This window comes from Micropterus salmoides, unplaced genomic scaffold (assembly GCF_014851395.1).
Source record: "Micropterus salmoides isolate LMB-PRFRI ecotype aquatic unplaced genomic scaffold, ASM1485139v1 Ms_hic_scaffold_16, whole genome shotgun sequence".
Lineage (NCBI taxonomy): Eukaryota > Metazoa > Chordata > Actinopteri > Centrarchiformes > Centrarchidae > Micropterus > Micropterus salmoides.
In genome coordinates this window covers 18,083,402-18,102,138 of record NW_024040707.1, presented here as the reverse complement: position 1 = coordinate 18,102,138, position 18,737 = coordinate 18,083,402, and the positions used below count along the sequence as shown (strand labels likewise).

At 44.4% G+C, this 18,737-nt stretch overlaps 1 protein-coding gene across 8 annotated transcripts in view; it reads left to right on the top strand.

Moving 5' to 3' along the window:
- The window catches only part of rarga (retinoic acid receptor gamma a), a 42,246-nt gene extending 25,361 nt beyond the window's left edge, over nucleotides 1–16,885 (top strand). For 6 of the 8 annotated variants that reach the window (XM_038722549.1, XM_038722545.1, XM_038722547.1 and 3 more), the window contains 7 exons: nucleotides 10,715–10,863; nucleotides 11,241–11,469; nucleotides 12,542–12,705; nucleotides 13,051–13,227; nucleotides 13,535–13,739; nucleotides 13,898–14,056; nucleotides 14,218–16,885. In XM_038722549.1, the coding sequence (XP_038578477.1) occupies nucleotides 10,715–10,863; nucleotides 11,241–11,469; nucleotides 12,542–12,705; nucleotides 13,051–13,227; nucleotides 13,535–13,739; nucleotides 13,898–14,056; nucleotides 14,218–14,579 (1,445 nt within the window). In that variant the 3' untranslated portion in view covers nucleotides 14,580–16,885. The remainder of the gene's footprint in view (nucleotides 1–10,714; nucleotides 10,864–11,240; nucleotides 11,470–12,541; nucleotides 12,706–13,050; nucleotides 13,228–13,534; nucleotides 13,740–13,897; nucleotides 14,057–14,217) is intronic. The other 2 variants (XM_038722551.1, XM_038722552.1) reach the window with 1 other exon arrangement.
- The last annotated feature ends 1,852 nt before the right edge of the window (nucleotides 16,886–18,737 follow it).

The window sequence follows — 18,737 nt, the reverse complement described above, 5'->3', positions numbered from 1 at the left end:
TGTTTGTAAAAATGTGCGCTTTGAAATTTCATAGAAAGCTTTAAAATTCTCAGTATTTCTTTAATAACCTGTGGAAAATGCCCCCTAAATTCTGCACAAAATGAGTATATCCTATAGTTTAGGAAATAAATCTCCTGCTGGTGATAAGTGTCACTGTTGTTGGCCATAGTCCGGGACAGTCAGAGCACTTAAAAGTGTGTGGTGTGGTCAGTTTTCCTGTTTTTTTGTTCACCAGTGGGAGACCTCAATGTCAGAGGTTAGTCAGGGGCTACAGCCTGGCCAATGTCAGATCTACACCATGTGTGGTGGCCTTGTCAGCTTGCTGAAAAGGGGACCCTTTCAACCAGCTTGGTTTGTGATTCTCTTAAGTGCCTTTCCACCATGGAGCTGGTACTACATCTGAGCTGCCCTGCGTGTAAGGATAATGGACACTGATTTAGTCATACGTCAATGAGAACTGAATTAGTCAACCGCCAGGGAAGCCATTTGAGAGAGCCTTTGCAGACCAATCCCCTCTCTGCCAATGTTCATTTGCTTAGAGGAATGAGGCAATTACGCTTAGCAGTTCTCCAGGGTCAGGAGAAGGGGAAGTGTGTTTTTCTCACCAAAACTCACTCGTGGCTAGATCCTTTTGAACACTGTTTGGATATTAATTGCGATGCTTGCAAGCGATACATACAAGAGAGTGACATGGCAATAACAGATCTCTGGAGTAATCCATCACCACACACACAAAAACGCATGCACGCACACACACACACGCGCGCTTCTTTGTTTTCTCTTAATGTACTGTTCAAATGTGAATTGAGGAGCTAATTGAAATGGGGGTATATCTCGGTAGCAATGACAGAGAAATAAGAGCTTCCTGTGACCACTGGCACATTCTGGCCCCGATCATTTTCTCCCTGATGAAAGTCCGCAGTTATTTCATTATAATTACAAAAGATTCAATTAAAAGATTAGAATGCCTGAGGGGGCAGGACTGGGAATAGATAGTGGCATCTTGGTTGGGGAGGTGGAGGGGTGGGGGTGGGGGTGTATGTGAGCGTGTGTTGGTGTGTGTGTGTGTGAGAGAAAGAAAAGGAATTAGAAGACTTATTACCATGGTTGCAGTTCTAATGAGGACTTGTCAGGGCTGTTATATATACATAAACCTTGTTGATCCTTTTGAGATAATGTCAAATGAATGTGCTGAAGTTAAAAGGCTTAAGCAGTCAGCTGGTCCAGAGTCGCTAACTCGTAATTGATATGCCCCTTCACTTGTCTCTGAAAACAGTTGCAGCCAATGCAACTAAATGAGTAGTTTGAAGTAGAAAATCAGTACAAAGTGAAATGTGTTAAACACCTAAGCATGACAACTGTAATCAAAAAAGCACCTAATTTTAGAGTGCAGTTGGATAGAGATCCACTATTTCTCTAAGCTACTACCCAGGGAATTGTGCTTTACTGTGTATGCTTAAGTGTAGGTATTTGTATGTGCGTGTGTGTGTATCCGCAGGCTTATATGTAGGTATGTATGTGTATATACTGTATGCATGTCTTAATAATATTCTATTTTGCAGTAGCTTGGCCAAACCTTTCTGGTATATTCATACTGAAACTAAAAAATAAAATAATGATTTTAATGAAGAATGACTGTGTTACATTACATTTTGACATGGAAAAGATTTTTATAGCATGAAGCCATTTTCAGTATAAGGACTACTTGTGCTGCAGTATCACACCACCTTGCTAACAGATCTGTCTCAGCCCTGCAGTAATAGCCAAGCCCATTAATAGGCAGTGCCACCTATAAATAAACAGACTCAATCCCTGCAGTTGCTTAAAGATTCTTCCACAAGCCCCCTTTCACGTGTGGTTTTGCTTATGCATAAATATGAGCGTTGTCAGCCTGTGCCTGCGTGTGTGGAGTCTGGATGTGAACTCCTATATGTCAGTGTATGTAGTGTTTACGTGCCTGTTTGGCTGGCGTTGGGCACCCAGACTGCTGTGTCAAATCCAGAGACAGACAATGTGCCAGGCTGGATTCCACAGGCCTGTGTTGGAATCCAGCTCTGCTCTAACAGCAGTTTATAGCCCCTCAGCAGCGTCACTCACACCACTGTAAATAAAACTCATTAAACGCCGCGCGGAGGCAGAATCTGTCACCTCAGACTTTTTGCTTGTATTTTCCTGTCCATTTTAGTGAAGTTTTGTAGCAGTATTTCACAAGAGTGCTTCTGCTGAAACATTACAAGGAATCCCATGGCGCACAACATGACAAAACAGGCTGTTATGAGGCAACTGGGCCAACAGTTTGCCCCTTCGTATCAGTGTATAAAATGTGGACTTTCGTAAGTTCTTTCACAATAGTTTGCTGGTCACGGAGGTATTGTGGCTGCCCACCCTAACACCCGTGTTTGACTGCTGCTATTGTAGCTGTTTACTGAGAACAGCCCTTTGCCTGCCAGGCACATTTTCCCTTGTACAAAGGCGTGGGCAATTGGCAGGCCAGGCAATGTGTGTATGTGTGTGCACCTTGGCATTTGTGTGTATTGGTGTTCTCATGCATGCACCTGTGAGAGTTTATTTCACTGGTGTGCATGCAATGTACTGTTGCACATGTGTAGTTTGTGTTTAGTGTACATAGGAGTATGTGTATGTCAGCTCGGAGCCATGTGTGAGCTGAGTGTAAAGAGCAATTCTGTTACCCCCGTGTTATTGACTGACAGCTCTGCTCGAGCGTTGCTAGGGGCTCACTGTTATGAGAAGCGGAGGACTCGGACAGCCAAGCCGGGACTAGAAACCCAGAGGAGCCTGACTGTCCTCGCTCTGTGTATGTGTGAATGGGCAGTGTTTACGCAGCCGACAATGTTTGGCAGGGAGTGGTGGGCGCTTGGTGTAGTACAGCTATTATCTGGACTCAGGGGTGGAGAGTGATGGAAGAGGAGCTGGCCAAGGGGAGGAGGGAGGTCCTGCTGGCGTTTGTTTCACTTGGACATTAGTCAAATCCTGCAAATGTGTGTATGTGCAACTGCCATGTTCAGTCCTCTGGAAATTAATTTGTATATACTTGCATTTGTTCATTTGTTTGTGTGTATATTATGCCCGTGTGATCACTGTGTGGGAACAGGTGTGTGTAAGATGATATGCCTGTTACTGTGGGCTTGGCTGATGATTTGGGACTTTTTATTGGGAGGTCATGAATCTCAGTGGAGAATTTCACAGATGCCTCTGTGTGCATGTGTTTGTGTCTGTTTGTGTGTGTTTACTCACCAAACACACATGAAACCATGTTATTGGGAGACATAAGGTTAAAGCAGGAAACAGGAGAATGCGTTCAGATCTTGAAAACTTTACATACAGCTGGTCAGTAATCAGATTTGTCTTTAAGCTACTGTCATATTTTTGAACCAAGACTCTTAGACCACACAGTATTTTCCTTTTACTGTGCATATGTGTGCAAATTTGCAAATACTGTGCAGCTGTGGAAACTGACTTATTTATTTTAGTTTCTGTTTTCTGATTTAGTTACATTTTGGATTTATTTATTTTGGATACAAGGATGTACAGTTACAGTGATGATCTTCCTTTTCATCTCGCCACATTGTGTGCAGGCTCTCTGTCATGCATACATGTACAATCCCTGTTATGAACCTGACTAAGTTTTTTGTGTAACCTCTTTTACAAATAAATCAAGTTTCTGCAGAAAGCTGACAATTACCAGGTCACTGAAGTCCATGGAAACTCTCATTTTTTCAGTGGGCCGCTGCAGTAGATGTATTGCTCTGACACAAGAACTGCATTATCACTTAAACACGTGACACACACCCACGAGCAGGCATGCATGGACAAACAGAAAATAAGCACATGCTCTTCAGTGGCTATAAACTAGTAGAGAATATGTCTTCATTGTAGCTTCACCTTTGATTGAATGAGAGCTGCCTTTAGTGATCCTGTCAGTAGGCTTGGATTTATCAGCCTCTACTCCACTGTTTGAGCACCTCACATTTGCCAGAAAACACTGAGAGAAAACCAGCCTGCCTGCCAGACAAACAGACAGTTAGACAGGAAGCGATCCAGCAAAGGACTCAGGGGCTGCTTGGGATGATTTATGCCTTGTTCAGGAATGCTGAATGAGTTCAGGGTACACTGCTGTTATGGGAACTGACTGAATGGGTATTGCTCACTTTCTCAGTGATGTCTTCGTATTCTCTGAGTGGTAATAGTCAAAATGTGACGTTATTGCCCCATATTAGTCTCTCTTGGAACTTCCAACACATCGAGAGGCAGACAGAGAAGGAAATGAATCACTATAGGGCCCAAATCTGAATTTCTTGTCACTGCTCTGACAGCCTCCGCCAAGGTGCAGAGTTGGGCAACCTGTTGGCGGTTGGTTGCCAAGCAAAAGTGAAAAACTCTGATATGCATCATTTCGCCGCACAACCACTCAAAGCAGAAGTTTCTCAGAGTTACTTCTACATCTGATATGACTCCGAGTGTTTGTGCCAGTTTAAGGGGACTTTGTGCCAGTGTTGCAATGTTTCAAAAATCTCAGACATCAGGAAGCCACAGTCATTTTATGGCTGCTCTCTCGCTGTTAATCTGTCTATCCTACTCTCAATGCTGCCTTTCAGGTCCTTCCAAGTAAACAGATAATAAATGCAAATCTGGACTGAGTAAAATCAGAAGAGATGTTAGATAGATGGCTGGGACTTGTCATGATTTTGGAAAAAAAGTGTAATGTAAGAAAATCAAGAAGAAACACTTAGTATAGTGTGTGCAGACGCTTGGGCACATACATTTACATATTGAGTAGGAAAGACCTGTGTATTACTACTTGTGGGTGTGCTTGTTCCTTCCAATGAGAGGTTTGCGTTTGCACACTTTGGTCTGCGGTGCTTCCCCTATGAGCTGGAGTGAATACTACTGTTGTTGTTTACGTTATCCTCCTTTCCCCCCCACTTCCTCTGACAGTGAGGCTGCAGCCACGGCTGAGCTACTTCTACTTTTGTAGGTTTCTATTGTTGTGGGGAGGAAGCAATAGCAATTGAACGAGCGCTAGTGGCCTTGCCAGAGAGAGACAGGTGAGAGCCAGGGCTACAGATGGTGAGAGGAAGTCTGGGAGGACGAGGAACAACCTGAGGATCAAAGACTCAGGGTTTTGCCTCGATGACTCTCCTCTCTCCCCTCCTCACCTCGCCTGTCTGTCTGCCTGCCTGCCTCCGCTCTCTGTCGGCTTCCTCGCCTGCCCGTGAGTTGTCCCGTCCTCTTGACATGATCAATGGCCCAGGCCTGCGCCGGATTGCCAGGTTTGGGTTCACTCTCCAGTCACCGAAGGAGAGCTGTGTTCCTTGTTCCTCGCTGTCTTCTGGTGGGCAGATGAAGAGTCAGCTGGAGCTCACCACAGGGATGAGGGGGCGCATTTTTTCCACAGATCTGCACTTGACTGTCTGATACTTTCCTGCACTAGCCATAAAAGACCACCAACTAAAATCCTTTCATTGAAATTATGTTTCCTTTAATTTCCCTCCCTTTTTAATACCTCCTTCCTCAGGTTTTATACAAGGACATTTGCAGGAAACTTTTTTTTGCTGGGTTCATGGGGGACAGGCAGTTTGGTGGGCAAGTCTGCCTGTTTGAAGCCAACTTGTGTGTTTCTTGACAGGGTTGTGTGGTGCAGGAAAGGGGGGGGGGTGCTTGCTGCCAAATGTTGGCTAGGCCGCCTCCATCAAGAAAATATCAAAAGGCCCTTTATGAGGTGCTGTAAAGAAGAAAGGGTGTTTTGAGAGCACCACCAGACTGCAAGGGTAATTCCACTTTTTAAAATCTGCCCTGAGGATACAGGCTTATCCCACCTGCTGCCTTTCCTGCTCTGCTTGTACGCTTTCTTTGGTGGAGCTATAGATAAAGAAGTGTGTATGCGTGTGTGTGTGTGTGTGCTGGCAGGAGTTTGTGTGACATGACAAGTTGTGTCACTCTCTAAGGTCTAGACTTTTGTCATTAGCACTCATGGAAGCTATGAGCACATGCTCAGATTACATGTGTGCATCATGTGCATTCACACGTGTGTCGGTCTCTCACTATGTTTCATGACTTTCCGCTGGTTCTGACAGACGTGTGTAAATTCTCGGAGGGGTGTTTGTGTTAATGCCTGGTTTCTCACTACCCCTGGCCTGCTTGGTGTGTTTTCACTGCTCAAACTTGATCCTTCTCCTGGTCGGCAGCCCTGTTTTATCATAGATCTTCTTTTAAAAGACAGCCTAGTGGGGCCTCTTTGTGTGTGTGTGTGTGTGTGTGTGTGTGTGTGTGTGTGTGTGTGTGTGTGTGTCCAGGAGTCCAGGTAATGAACTTTCTGACAGCTGTTGAAAGCCATTGCTACTGCTCAGCACCTTTTAATGAAAGCACCCCTCCCCTGTCAACACACACATATTCCTCCTTCTCTTGTCTCTGCTTTTGACTTCTCCATCATGTAAACTATTTCTTTCTCAGTTGTAGGCAGGTTACATTGTGAGTGCTTCTTTGACTCACACAATAGAGACTTGATAGACCACCCAAAGCTTGCAGGTGACTCAGCTGTGGTTAATAGAGTTTGAACAGAGCAGCATTATTATTTGACCGGTGGGAAATGAAAGTACATGTAAGAAGGTGCAGCCACAAGGGACACAGTGCAGAGGCTGCAAAGCCAATGACGGAGATCCTCCGGAAAAGGCTGGTACTGACAAGAGGAAGGAAACAAGCCTGTTGTGAGGGACCTTGTAGCAGAAGCCTCAGAGAGATGGCAGGAAGACGTGGGCAGAGGAACAGAGAGAAGGAGAGTGAAACTTGCTGGTACCACTGACAAGGGTGTGGTACTTTCTCTTCCTCTTTCACAAAGCCCAGTTCTTTATGGAAACCTTTTGGTGTGTAATGGTCACTCAGTGAGCACCCTGTTGTACTGTAGCCTCTGCCATTGGGTAGAGGGCCAATGGCCCCCTCAAAGGCCCCACCTAGTGTGCCAGCAAGTCTTCCAGTCCACTGTTCACCATCCTCTCTCAATCTGCTCCCCTTCTGCCACTGCTGTCTGCCCAGTACCCACCCCTCTTTTCACAGTGAGCCCTAATGTGTGCCCCTCTCACACACTGCCTCCAACTCTCACACACTCTTATACTGCTCAGTGCATTTGACGAGAACACGCAAGCTTTGCAGGCTGTTTAATGAAGATAGAGATGCCCGTGCTTGCAGTTTGACAGTAACTAAACACAATGCACCACGCGCGTGCACACATACACACGCAGGAGGAAATTTTAATGGGAAACAGTGAAGCTCACTAGTGCAGCATGATGAACAGTCCTGAATTTGCAAATCAAATAGAGGCTGCTGGGAGAAGGCAGTGCCGCTGGCTGGAGTCACACATACACAACCAACATATACACAGATATTAACCCTAACCCTAGCCTACTCATGTACTGTACTGTATGTGCACTTGTCTCACACAGAAACAGCCTGGGCATTTGCTCTCACGTGCCAACGCCAGACCTCTGGAGCAGTGTCCCACCGAAGATTCAATCACACCAACAAGTCACGTAGACAAAATCTGCAGGCCTATTGTGAAAGAATACTTGTTACCCTGCCAGAATGTCATATGCTGCTCAGTTAAAAGCAGTGTGTTGCAACTCGAAAAACACAAGCCGCATAGTCAGGCCTTTGCTCACATACATTAGAAACACTCCCCTTTCCAGTTGAGTGAACACCAGGCAGCTTTAGTGTTACCAGAAAGTCCCTTGTTTTTCTATATTATCTCCTATCTGTTGAACCTAAAGGGAGATCAACTGCTCCAGTTGACTTGACCTAGAATTTAATGTAATTGACCTAGTTGAAGTCACCTTCAGCTAAACAGCTATTTCTGTCATGTGCAGTTACATTTCACATCTAATGAGGTTGTGGAGAATAATGTACTTCATAGCCCACTGTGGCTGAAGCACTTTAGTGTAATGTTGGGGGGGAGGAGGTCCTAGTTTTTATCTAGTGAATATTACCCTCCTGTGTGCGTGCGTGTGTAGTTTGCAGCCATTGAATAGTATCACTGTGTGTATGTGACATGTGGATTAGGCCTGGTCAGTGCAGCTGGGCCACTTGTGCACAGAGAGCATTGAGAGAAGGGATTAGTGGGTAAACTGATACTTAGCAGGAAACGAACAGTGGCTACTGATAACTCAACTATCCCTCCTTCTTGCCTCTCTTTATCCTCTTCTCTTCCCCTAACAACAGCAGCAGCCACCCACCTATCCCACTCCTCTCATCTCATCCGTCCGTCATCAGCTCACAGGCCTTGGCCGGCAGATTGTCATGCAAATGGGGCCCCAGGCCTCGGAGCGCTGATAAGGAGGGCCTCTCATTTCACAGGGCTTTGTTTTCTAAACAGTGATGAGCTGAGTTGAGGAGACTGGGTAAAGGGGCTCGGGGCGGCTGCCTGAATGGGCCCTCTCACTGTGGCGCCCTGGGGTAAGTGGTGCGGGGGATTTGGATGGACTGGGCTGAATGAGGCCAAGTCTAGGAGGCGGGTACAGGAGTCATGTTCTCTGGCAGGAACCAGGTTCAACGTGTTGATGGAGGCTGATATATTTTCTCTCTTAATGCTTTCCAAGTTTTCTCCAGGATGGCCTTTCTCTCTTTGCCTTGCTTTCTTTCTCCATTAAGACAGTGTCAGTCAGTGTTCGTTACTTGACGCCACATATGGTTTGTCCTTTTCTTAGGGGTTGTCGGCGCTCGGTCTGGAGCCTCATTTGCTGCTGTTATTATTGCATAAACACAGAGGTTCATGGCACGTTCAGAGGGTTTCTGCTCTCCCACTGACCCTGTTGCTTTGTTACATTCTGGCCCGGGAGATATGAGAACTGCTGTAGAAACATTCAGCAGCGTAAACTTCAGGTTTTAGATTGATTTGCACATTTGGCTTTGGGATCGCTCTTAAAACTAATGGAAAACATCTTTGCCTCCAGCAAAGTAAGGCTTTCAAAGGAGGAATTTGAATGTGGATTCTGAATAGTCAAATATAAAAATACATATGAAAAACAGATGTTTGAGCAGCAGGCAACAAATGAAAAAGTCTGACATATTTCTGTTACTATCATTAATGAGGTAGTAGCTGGCCGGTCACAGCAGCTGTAGCAGAAGTGGAAGTAATGGTCAGCTTGATCTTGAACAAGACTTGCCCTCAGGAGCAACTGTGTCCTCTCCTCCCCCTTTCCCCCTCTGCCCCTTTCTCTCTTTTTTATCAAATTCCTCTTTTTATGCCCCCCTTTTTTTCTTCTTTTTGAAGTCTCCCCTCTCTTGTAAAAAGGAAATCTGGTGGTTTTTGCCTCAGCCTTGGGTGTGAGAGAGGGGAGGAGGGGGAGCTGTAGGTTAAGTTTAGGCCCTCTGTGCTTTCCATTGAAGGTGCTGGGGGGAGGTGGGGGCAGTAAAAGTTAGAATTTTAGAGCCTCCCTGTTTTTTATTTTATGATTGGCTTTTTTTTACGGGCTGGGAGCTACAGCTGGTGGTGTGAATAGCTGCCCAAGGTGACCGAGTCCCAATAAAGTGTAGACCAGCCGAGCTGGGGCCTCCTGTCCAGCTATGGGACCGCCTTTATAGGCCGCCTTACGAGCCTAGGCCTCTATTAAAACCTGGCAGGGCTGCACTGAGGAATTTAGGGCCAGGAAACAAGAGAAAAATAGGGTTTGTGTGTCAGGGGGGTGGTGGGATGCAGAGTTTGGGGGGGGGGGGGGGGAGTTTGAGGGTAACCAAGGGTGAAAGTTGAAAGAGGTGCTGTTGGGTAAGTGGATGTTCAAGTGTGCAGCGTATGGATTCCATACTTCCCCCGAGCAACATGTGTGTCTGTGAGTTTGTGCAGGCTAGAATGTGAACTGGTCCTATGCGTGTGCAGCAGCTTATGTTTCTCAGGGGAAGTACGGAATCCGCTGCATTGGCTGCACATGTGAACATCCAAAAGAGCTTATGATGGTTCCACTTTGGAATATAGTGATAATTAATGTACCGTAGCAAGTATGTGACCCAAGGTAGCGCTGACGTCACAGTCTTGTTCAAGTTTGAAAGGTAGAAGGAGAGCTTCACACCGACTTTGCACGCATGTGTGTTTGACATGTGTCTACTCTGTGCGATGTCATTATGAGCTGTTGTCAGTCTGTGGAATGACGAAGAGCCAGCTTTGACTTTTGGCTGCAACAACTCATGCTGTTACCTGGCCTTATCAGAGAAGCTGTCCATCAACAGCGCTCTTGCTTACTCCTGTAAAAAACACTTTTGTCTCTGCTGTCAAAAAGTCATGCTTCCCTTGTTCCTCTGTGCTCACACGAAACAATAATCTCTCCATATATGCGCCTGACGTACTGTCCCTTAGGGTGGTAATTGGCGCCTGGAAATAGAATCTGTTGCCTGCAGTTCGTACTCTATTCTTCTTGCTCAATCTGATCTTATCAATTTTGTCCCACAGACATACAAGCTAAAACAGAATATGTGATATTGTATATCAATCCATCTCCAGGCAAAATGTTTACAAACTGAATATAACTGTTACTCAGCAGTTGTCATATCATGTTTGAATGCAGTTATACATGCTCAATAATCTGCATCTGCTACATGTATTGAATGTGTATGTGCACATGTGACATTTCACACTGCACAGTAGCCATAGGATAATGATTTGTGGCAGACCATGTGCTCATGTGCTCTGTTGTCCTTTTTTTTTTGTCTATAGCGGTTGAGACCCAGAGCACCAGCTCAGAGGAGATGGTACCCAGTTCTCCGTCTCCACCTCCCCCACCTCGTATCTACAAGCCCTGCTTTGTGTGCCAGGACAAGTCCTCCGGGTACCACTATGGGGTCAGCTCCTGTGAGGGCTGCAAGGTGAGAACAACCTGCAAGATCCTTTTGAGCTCTGCTTTGTCTGGATTTATGACAGGCTTAGAAAGACAGATTTAGATTGCCTTTTCATCAACATAAGAAAGAAAGACCCTTGTAGGCAGTCTGTAGCTACTCCTGTGATATGAGTTAGATAGTAGTGGTGTTAAAAATGGAATCACCAAGAGTTAGAATGATAGAATGTTTCGCTTTTCTCTTCTGGATTCAAGTTAGAAAAAGAGATGAAAGAAGGGTGAGTATGAAGGAGAAACAGTTAAATGTCACATCCTTAATTTAATGACTTGAGTATAATGCACTTCTCTCTCTCTCTCTCTCTCTCGCTTGCCCTCTCCCCTTTTGTCTCTTGCTTCCTGATGCTTCAGGGTTTCTTCCGCCGCAGTATCCAGAAGAACATGGTGTATACCTGCCACCGAGACAAGAACTGTCAGATTAACAAGGTCACACGCAACCGCTGCCAGTACTGTAGGCTGCAGAAGTGCTTTGAGGTCGGCATGTCCAAGGAAGGTGAGCCCTCCAGGACGGGAGTGCCAAGACACAGAGAGACCCGCTTCCAAAACATGGATATTCACTCACTCACACAACGAAAACCACGTGTGTACACTGGCACACACACAAGGCTCCAGATACTTCAGATATTTCATACATAGATCAAGACACAGTGTGATATTCCTGGGTACCTTGGAGACATTTGCAAGCAGTTAATATTTAAAATCTACTTGGTCCACATCTGATCTGATCTTTTTATTTTTTACAACCAACTGAGAGCTGAGCTGATTTGAGACAGTGTGAACTTATTGATCTATTAATGCTGAGTCAGACTCTGGGAAACTATGCAGCAGCAGTTGACTGAAGCAGATGATAAGCCTACCAGGGGTGGTGATCAGGGTGAGGCTGGGCACTGTACCAATCATATGACTAATCGCTTTGCGAAATGATTCTGACTTCCTGTTTCACAACAAAACCTCGCCCCTCTGGCCAGCACAGACACTGCTGTCATTCATAAAGACAACAGAGCGGAAAATAAAAATTTGACTTTTTACAAAGTCAGAGGTGGCAGGATTCACACAGTTTGCCAAATAAAAGACATCGTTTTGTGCCCCCTTTAGTTTGACCTTGTTTTCGGAGGGCTGCGTGTAAGTGATAGTTTCTCGCCCTTCACAGAGCCCGTGGGACATGTATGTGGGTGTAATGTTTGTGTGGGATGTGTGTTAAGACCGGGATCACATTGTGCCTCTGCTATTACTGGATATCCTGAGAGGAAGGAAAGTATGGGAGGAGGAGGGAGAGGAGGCAGAGAGGGAGAGAGTGGAGGAATGGCTTATGTGCACCGGTCAAGTGGATAGAGAGATGGACAAGGAAGAGAGCAGCTGATAAGAAAGAGATAGCCAGTGTCCGTGCCGTGCTAAAGGAAATATGTTGATACTGTTAAGAGCAACCTCTGTCGCTACTGAGTTCTGGTTTCCACTAGCGAGCACAATGTCCTTGATAGTGGTGAAAGACAGAGAGCATAAATGGTGTGGATGTTTTTACATGTGGTTACAGATAAAGCAGAGGAACATTCTGCAGCTGGTCTCCAAAAATTGCCTGAGGAAATTATTTTGTGCAAAACAGTGGCAAATCTCTCTCTTCTAACTGCTTTGCTTTCTTGTTTTTCTTTACACAGCGGTGCGCAATGACAGAAACAAGAAGAAGAAGGATGTGAAGGAGGAGGTGGTGCTTCCAGAGAGCTATGAGCTAAGCGGAGAGCTAGAGGAGTTGGTCAATAAAGTCAGCAAAGCTCACCAAGAAACGTTCCCGTCACTCTGCCAATTGGGCAAATACACCACCGTAAGTCACACACACACACACACACACACACACACAAACAAACTCTACACTACTGTTCACTCATACTGTGTGTGGCAACATTCTAAAAGCTCCAAAATTGCATGCAAAGACGTAAATTCACCGTAGCTTTCCCAACATAGTGGTGGTTTAAGCAATTCAGTTCCCCAATAAGACATCTATGTGGCCTCTGAATGATTGATGCAACATGTAAATGGATTTTTTTTTTTTTACCCCTTGATTGATGTAAAATGTAAATATGTTGTCAGGCTTGGACACGCTCGCCCTTGATGCTTTGGTTGCACACCACCTCTGTAACAACATACTGATCTCTTTGTGTGTGTTCAGAACTCCAGCTCAGACCACCGTGTCCAGCTGGATCTGGGTTTATGGGACAAGTTCAGTGAGCTCTCCACCAAATGCATCATCAAGATAGTGGAATTTGCCAAGCGGCTGCCAGGTTTTACCACCCTCACCATCGCTGACCAGATCACTTTACTTAAGTCAGCCTGCCTGGACATACTGGTGAGGAAACATTGTCTTTTTTTCCCTCCCTTTTGTCTTCTTCACTTATGACAGCAGAGCCTTTTTCTCACATATAAACCAAGTGAAAGATGAGGAAATACTGTCATCTGGTGGTGAAAAGTGGTAGTATTTGCCCAACCTTTACTGAGCCTATTGAATGGTGTGAGAATAGTTACACAATGGTTAAATTATATTTTGAGCTGGTGTCAGTTTAGTTAGTTATTTGGTGCTGTAGAAAACCTTGCATCAGCTTTACATCATATTTTGCTCAATGCTCACAAAGTTTTCCAATTTCTTTTGCTCACAGATGCTGAGGATTTGCACACGCTACACCCCAGAACAGGACACTATGACCTTCTCAGATGGCCTGACTTTGAACCGGACTCAGATGCACAACGCTGGCTTCGGACCACTCACAGACCTGGTGTTTGCCTTTGCTGGCCAGCTTCTACCGCTGGAAATGGATGACACAGAAACTGGCCTCCTCAGTGCCATCTGCCTCATCTGTGGAGGTACTGCAGTGTACACATCACACAGAGACAATGAAAGTGTTGTAAAGAGGAAGTGGCTTTAGTAAATCTGTTTGTCACTACTTTGATATGTTTAGTACTGTAAAGTAGAAGAGCTAAATATTTGTACAACATTATGTATTTTTTGCACTCTTCATCAGACCGTATGGATCTAGAGGAGCCCCAGAAAGTGGATAAGCTGCAAGAGCCTCTACTTGAGGCTCTGAAGATCTACGCCCGCCGTCGTCGCCCCAACAAACCCCACATGTTCCCCCGCATGCTGATGAAGATCACCGACCTCAGGGGTATCAGTACTAAGGGTTAGTATGAAGACAGTAATTCTTGGAACAAATTCAGATATAGAAAAAGGCTGGATTGCTGTCTTAACCAATGTGTGACACACAGGGCTTTGTCAGCAAACACAGCGTTTTTAAAAATATGATTACTAACTATCTACCGTCACCATGTTTTCTGCTTCCAGGTGCAGAGAGAGCCATCACTCTGAAGATGGAGATCCCAGGGCCAATGCCTCCTTTGATCAGGGAGATGCTCGAAAACCCAGAGGCCTTTGAGGACCAAACAGAGTCCAACGAGAGCCCGCCACCTCCGCCGCCACCACCTCCACCACCAGCCCTGGTTCTGAAGCAGGAGGCAGAGGACGAAGAGGACAGCTGGGCCACAGAGAACGGCAGCGAGCCATCGCCAGAGGAGGAGGACGAAGACGACGATGACGATGCGGGGGATGACGAGCGAGACAGGGGCTCGGACAGTGATGGGGAGCCCTGGGGGGTTCTAGATGGCATCGATGGGTCGAGGAAAGGCCTTGTTGGGAGGGCGCAGTGAACAGAACATTTCATTCATGCATATACAAGTTCAAACACACACATACACAAACACATACATACATGGAGGTATACAACACAACCTCACTCACTCTCCCACCTCAAGAAAAATGCTGGCCTTCCCTCCCCCCTTCTCTCTCCTTACTGCACATCATTGTGTCCTCCACAGCGGAGCACAGCAGAGCCTTATGTGTACAGACACTTTCTAACTCAGGCCACATGGTCCATGACAAGTGAACTACAGAAAAGTAAAGTCAAGGAGAGATGACAGTAAACCATATGAACTCCTGGCATAGCCAAGAGGGAAGTTAACGTGACAATAAGAACGTAACCTCTTTGAGAAAGCTAAATGTCTCTTTTTTCCCCACTATTGTTGTTTATATCTGAATAGGGGAACGGCCAAACCAGATACCAGAACTGAGCAGTTGATTCCAATGGATTACAGCAAGCACATTTCTCAAAAGAAAAATAGACTACAGGGCAAAACCAAATCGAGTATGCTTATCTTTTGTTTTTGTTGTTATTGCTTTTGAATAGTTCTCCGTTTTTCTTATTTTTCAATTTATGAATAAGCCCATACATATCTATATACCATTATATTTCTTTATTTGTTATTCTGGTTTTATATATGAATCCTTTAGACACATTTTTTCTTTGAAGAGCTTTCCTGAGAAGATATTCAGATGGAAAGAAGGGTAATCAGAACTGGCTGGGTCTTCCTTAGCAGCTACATGTGCTAAGCTGGGGCTTTTTTGGGCACTTTGGCTCACTGTGGATGTCAGTGATAATCAACCCAGAGGACTATTGTTATGTTGCAGTGACTTGATCAGTTTCTGTTATCAGGGAATTGGCATTATTCTATTTTGCTCTTGTTGCAGCCGACTAATGCTGCCAATGCGGAAAGTAAGCATCTTTTGTGCCAAAGTTAGAAGAAGTCATCTTTGGAGCAGAAGTTTGACTACTGGCAGGGACTCTAGCCACGATCCAACGATCCTCACAGCAGAGTGCTCTCTCACATATGCACAACACAAACACACCATCAATCTCATGCACAGCGTATACTGTACACATATACTCGCACTCCTTTCACTCTACCCTCAGCTGGAGCAGATGTGCCGACCTGGCATCGAGTGCCCGGAGAGAGATTTCCACTTCACACCGTTTATGTAGCACTTTTGTGATCCTCTATTAAAGTGAGGCACATCTCGTCCGCTGAGAGTAGAGTTGCTGTCTGTGAGCTTTTCTCTCCGTTAGCATGTCCAAACTGATGACAACATCAACATATAAAATACAATCAACCTTAGAGCACTCCCCGATGATGTCAGTAGAAAGACACTCTTTCAGCACGGACAAAAACATCCATTCATAATAGCGACATTATTCACCAACACAACGATCAAAGACATATGCAAGTTGAAAGCAGGAATCCTTTTGGAAGACATTTTGAAATCAGACTCAGGGCTTTTCAGTAAGGACCAAACCCTAGCTGCTCTCAGGCACGCTAGAAACAGGCAATATTTATGTGTGTATTCTTGACTCTGTTTTGATCAGCTCAACCCCCTCTGCCTGTACATAGAAGGTGTCAAGTCTGAAAAACAGCATGGATGTCAGTCTGACTCTTCCACAGGGGGACAAAATCATCATCATCATCATCATCATCATCATCATCACTGCCCCTGCCTGTGCTCTAGCTGGCATCCATGCAACAAACTGCCTTCTCATCCCAAAAGCCATTATATCATCATGTCTTCTTGTGTATATCCTTGCCTCTCTTTAAAGGAGCTGTGGAGGATTATGTGTTCTCATGTATCATTTCTTTATTGCCAAAATGTCTCTGTAGGCAATCAGCTGGGAGAGCGCGGCTGAAATACAGTACAGAGGTTCTTTTTTGTATCTCTTTGAAGCAATATGAACATTCTTTCTGTAGCGGTGAGAGGTCCCGTCTTTTGAATATGGACAGGTCTCCTCATTTTTGAGTTGTGTGTGGGTGTGGGTGTGGTTGTGTGTGTGTGCGCGCGCGGGCATGTGTGTATGTGTGAATGCTTGCTTTCAGTCATTGGGTGAATGTCCTCGGCATGGTGCTGTCATACAAAAACACTTGTGTGATGACCTCATCCCTTCTCTTTCTGCTGGGCTGTCATGATGTTAATGATGGTAATGAAGGCAGAACATTGAGATTATGTTGTTTTATGTTTTTGTTTTTCAACATGGCCAAGGTGTTGTCTACCCTGTTTATGTCAACTCTTGTCATACAAAGAAAAGCCATATAAACAGTAAGAGGCACAATAAACTACTTTTGTGAGATTACTGGACTTTTTTATTTCATTTTTCTTCCTCATGCAAAAATATATAATATCTTAAATGATGAAAAATGGAACTCATGCAAGCATACTGTCTTAACGCTTAAGTGTTAGCGGAGTGAATATAACCATGCATTACTGTGAAATATCAGTAGAGGGAGCTCTTGAACCATGACTGCAGGGTGTACTGCTTGCAGCAGTGTTCACCCTGTATGGAGGATAAGAGCAGGGTCTGTTGGGTCATGGAGCGCTATGGCTGCAGAGGCTAATAAATCACAGCTTACTGCTGAACAAGGACATCAGATAAAGGTCTGTTCCTAAGATTTGTTCACTCTGTGGTTGGAGGAGTGCAGGTGGTATTGTAAAAAGAAAAACATCACAGAGTTACTCTTCCTGTAGTTTTGTCTCAAAGATAGAGTGGTCTAGAATTTACAAAGTAAACCTGTCCGTTCTGATTTATTTATTGAATTCTTGCAAGGGAAAAAGATTTACACCTCAAGATGACAAAAAAAACGCAAAACAGATTCTATCACATGAAACATATCAATAAAACAACTTCTCAATTCATTGACAAGTCGGTCAGCAGATGAATAATGAACTATTTTGATAATCTATTTTTCAACGTGCTTTGTCATTGTAAATTAAATATCTTGGTTTTTAAACAGATCACCCCTTGGCTCTGCAAAGTTGTGATTGGCAATGATTAATTGAAAAAATAATTGGCAGATGAATTGATAATGAAAATAATTCCCTAGAAATTAGTTATGTCTATATGAGAGGTCTGCTTGGGAAGTAATGCTTCCAGCTGAACAGTCAGTGCATGTTCCCGACGTAGCCTCAGATTTTATTGGACTAATGTGATATTTGATCTTGTAGAAGAGAGCATCCTGGATGCAAAACTGAGTCTGTTTTGGTAATGACCTGTGAAATGTGAAAGGACACCAGGGCCTTAAACTCAACTCAAAAGGCAAGTCTCAGAAACCTGAACATAGTGGCGCAAACCTCATTTGAAACAGGCAAATGAATAAAAACAAGGAATTTGATGTGATTCCCTTAAACATTTTTCAGATCGGCCTTGTAAATGTCAGTTATGTGAGTTATACATTTTTTAACACATTTTATAACGCCTACCTTGAATTCATCACTGTCACTAATAAGATCATGCTCTCCTGATACCCTGATAAAGAACAGGGACCCTCTTTGTAAAGAGCTACTGATAGTAAACATCTCTTTTATCCCAGTGTACCAGTGTGGGATACTAATGCCTCACCTTGATTTTATTAATAGAGAGAGAGAGAGAAATAGAGAGAGAGAATCAGAGGAGGGTGATAAACAGAGATGAGATTCTATCAATTATACGATTGCTTTAATTAACTATCATTAAAGACAGATCAATAACGGCAGACTGGAATTAAAATAAGGTCCATACATTATACGCTATTTTACAAGGAACAATGAAATGGTCTCACATACTGAGCTCCTGGAAGGTGTTGCCATGGGAACCCATGGGAGGGTTTGGGTGTGCTTTAAAGGAGCCAGGCAAGATTTCTATATACTCATCCTTCCACATCAATGACGCTTGATTAACTAATTACTTGAGGTTGGAAGGCTTATTCACTGAAAATGGGGGGGGGGGGATAATGAAAATGTGTAAAGAAAGTATAACTCTACAATGAATTAATAAAGGGTAAAAATCTCCCTTGTAATATTCTTGCAGCCACATGATATCTATTATTCATAAAAATAGTAAAGAATCCATAAAAGTAGGTCATGAGCATGGAACACCAAAGACTTTAATTTGAATATTTAAACCCAGAGAGAGATCCCTGGCAGCACATCCGCTGAGTTTGCTCTGAACA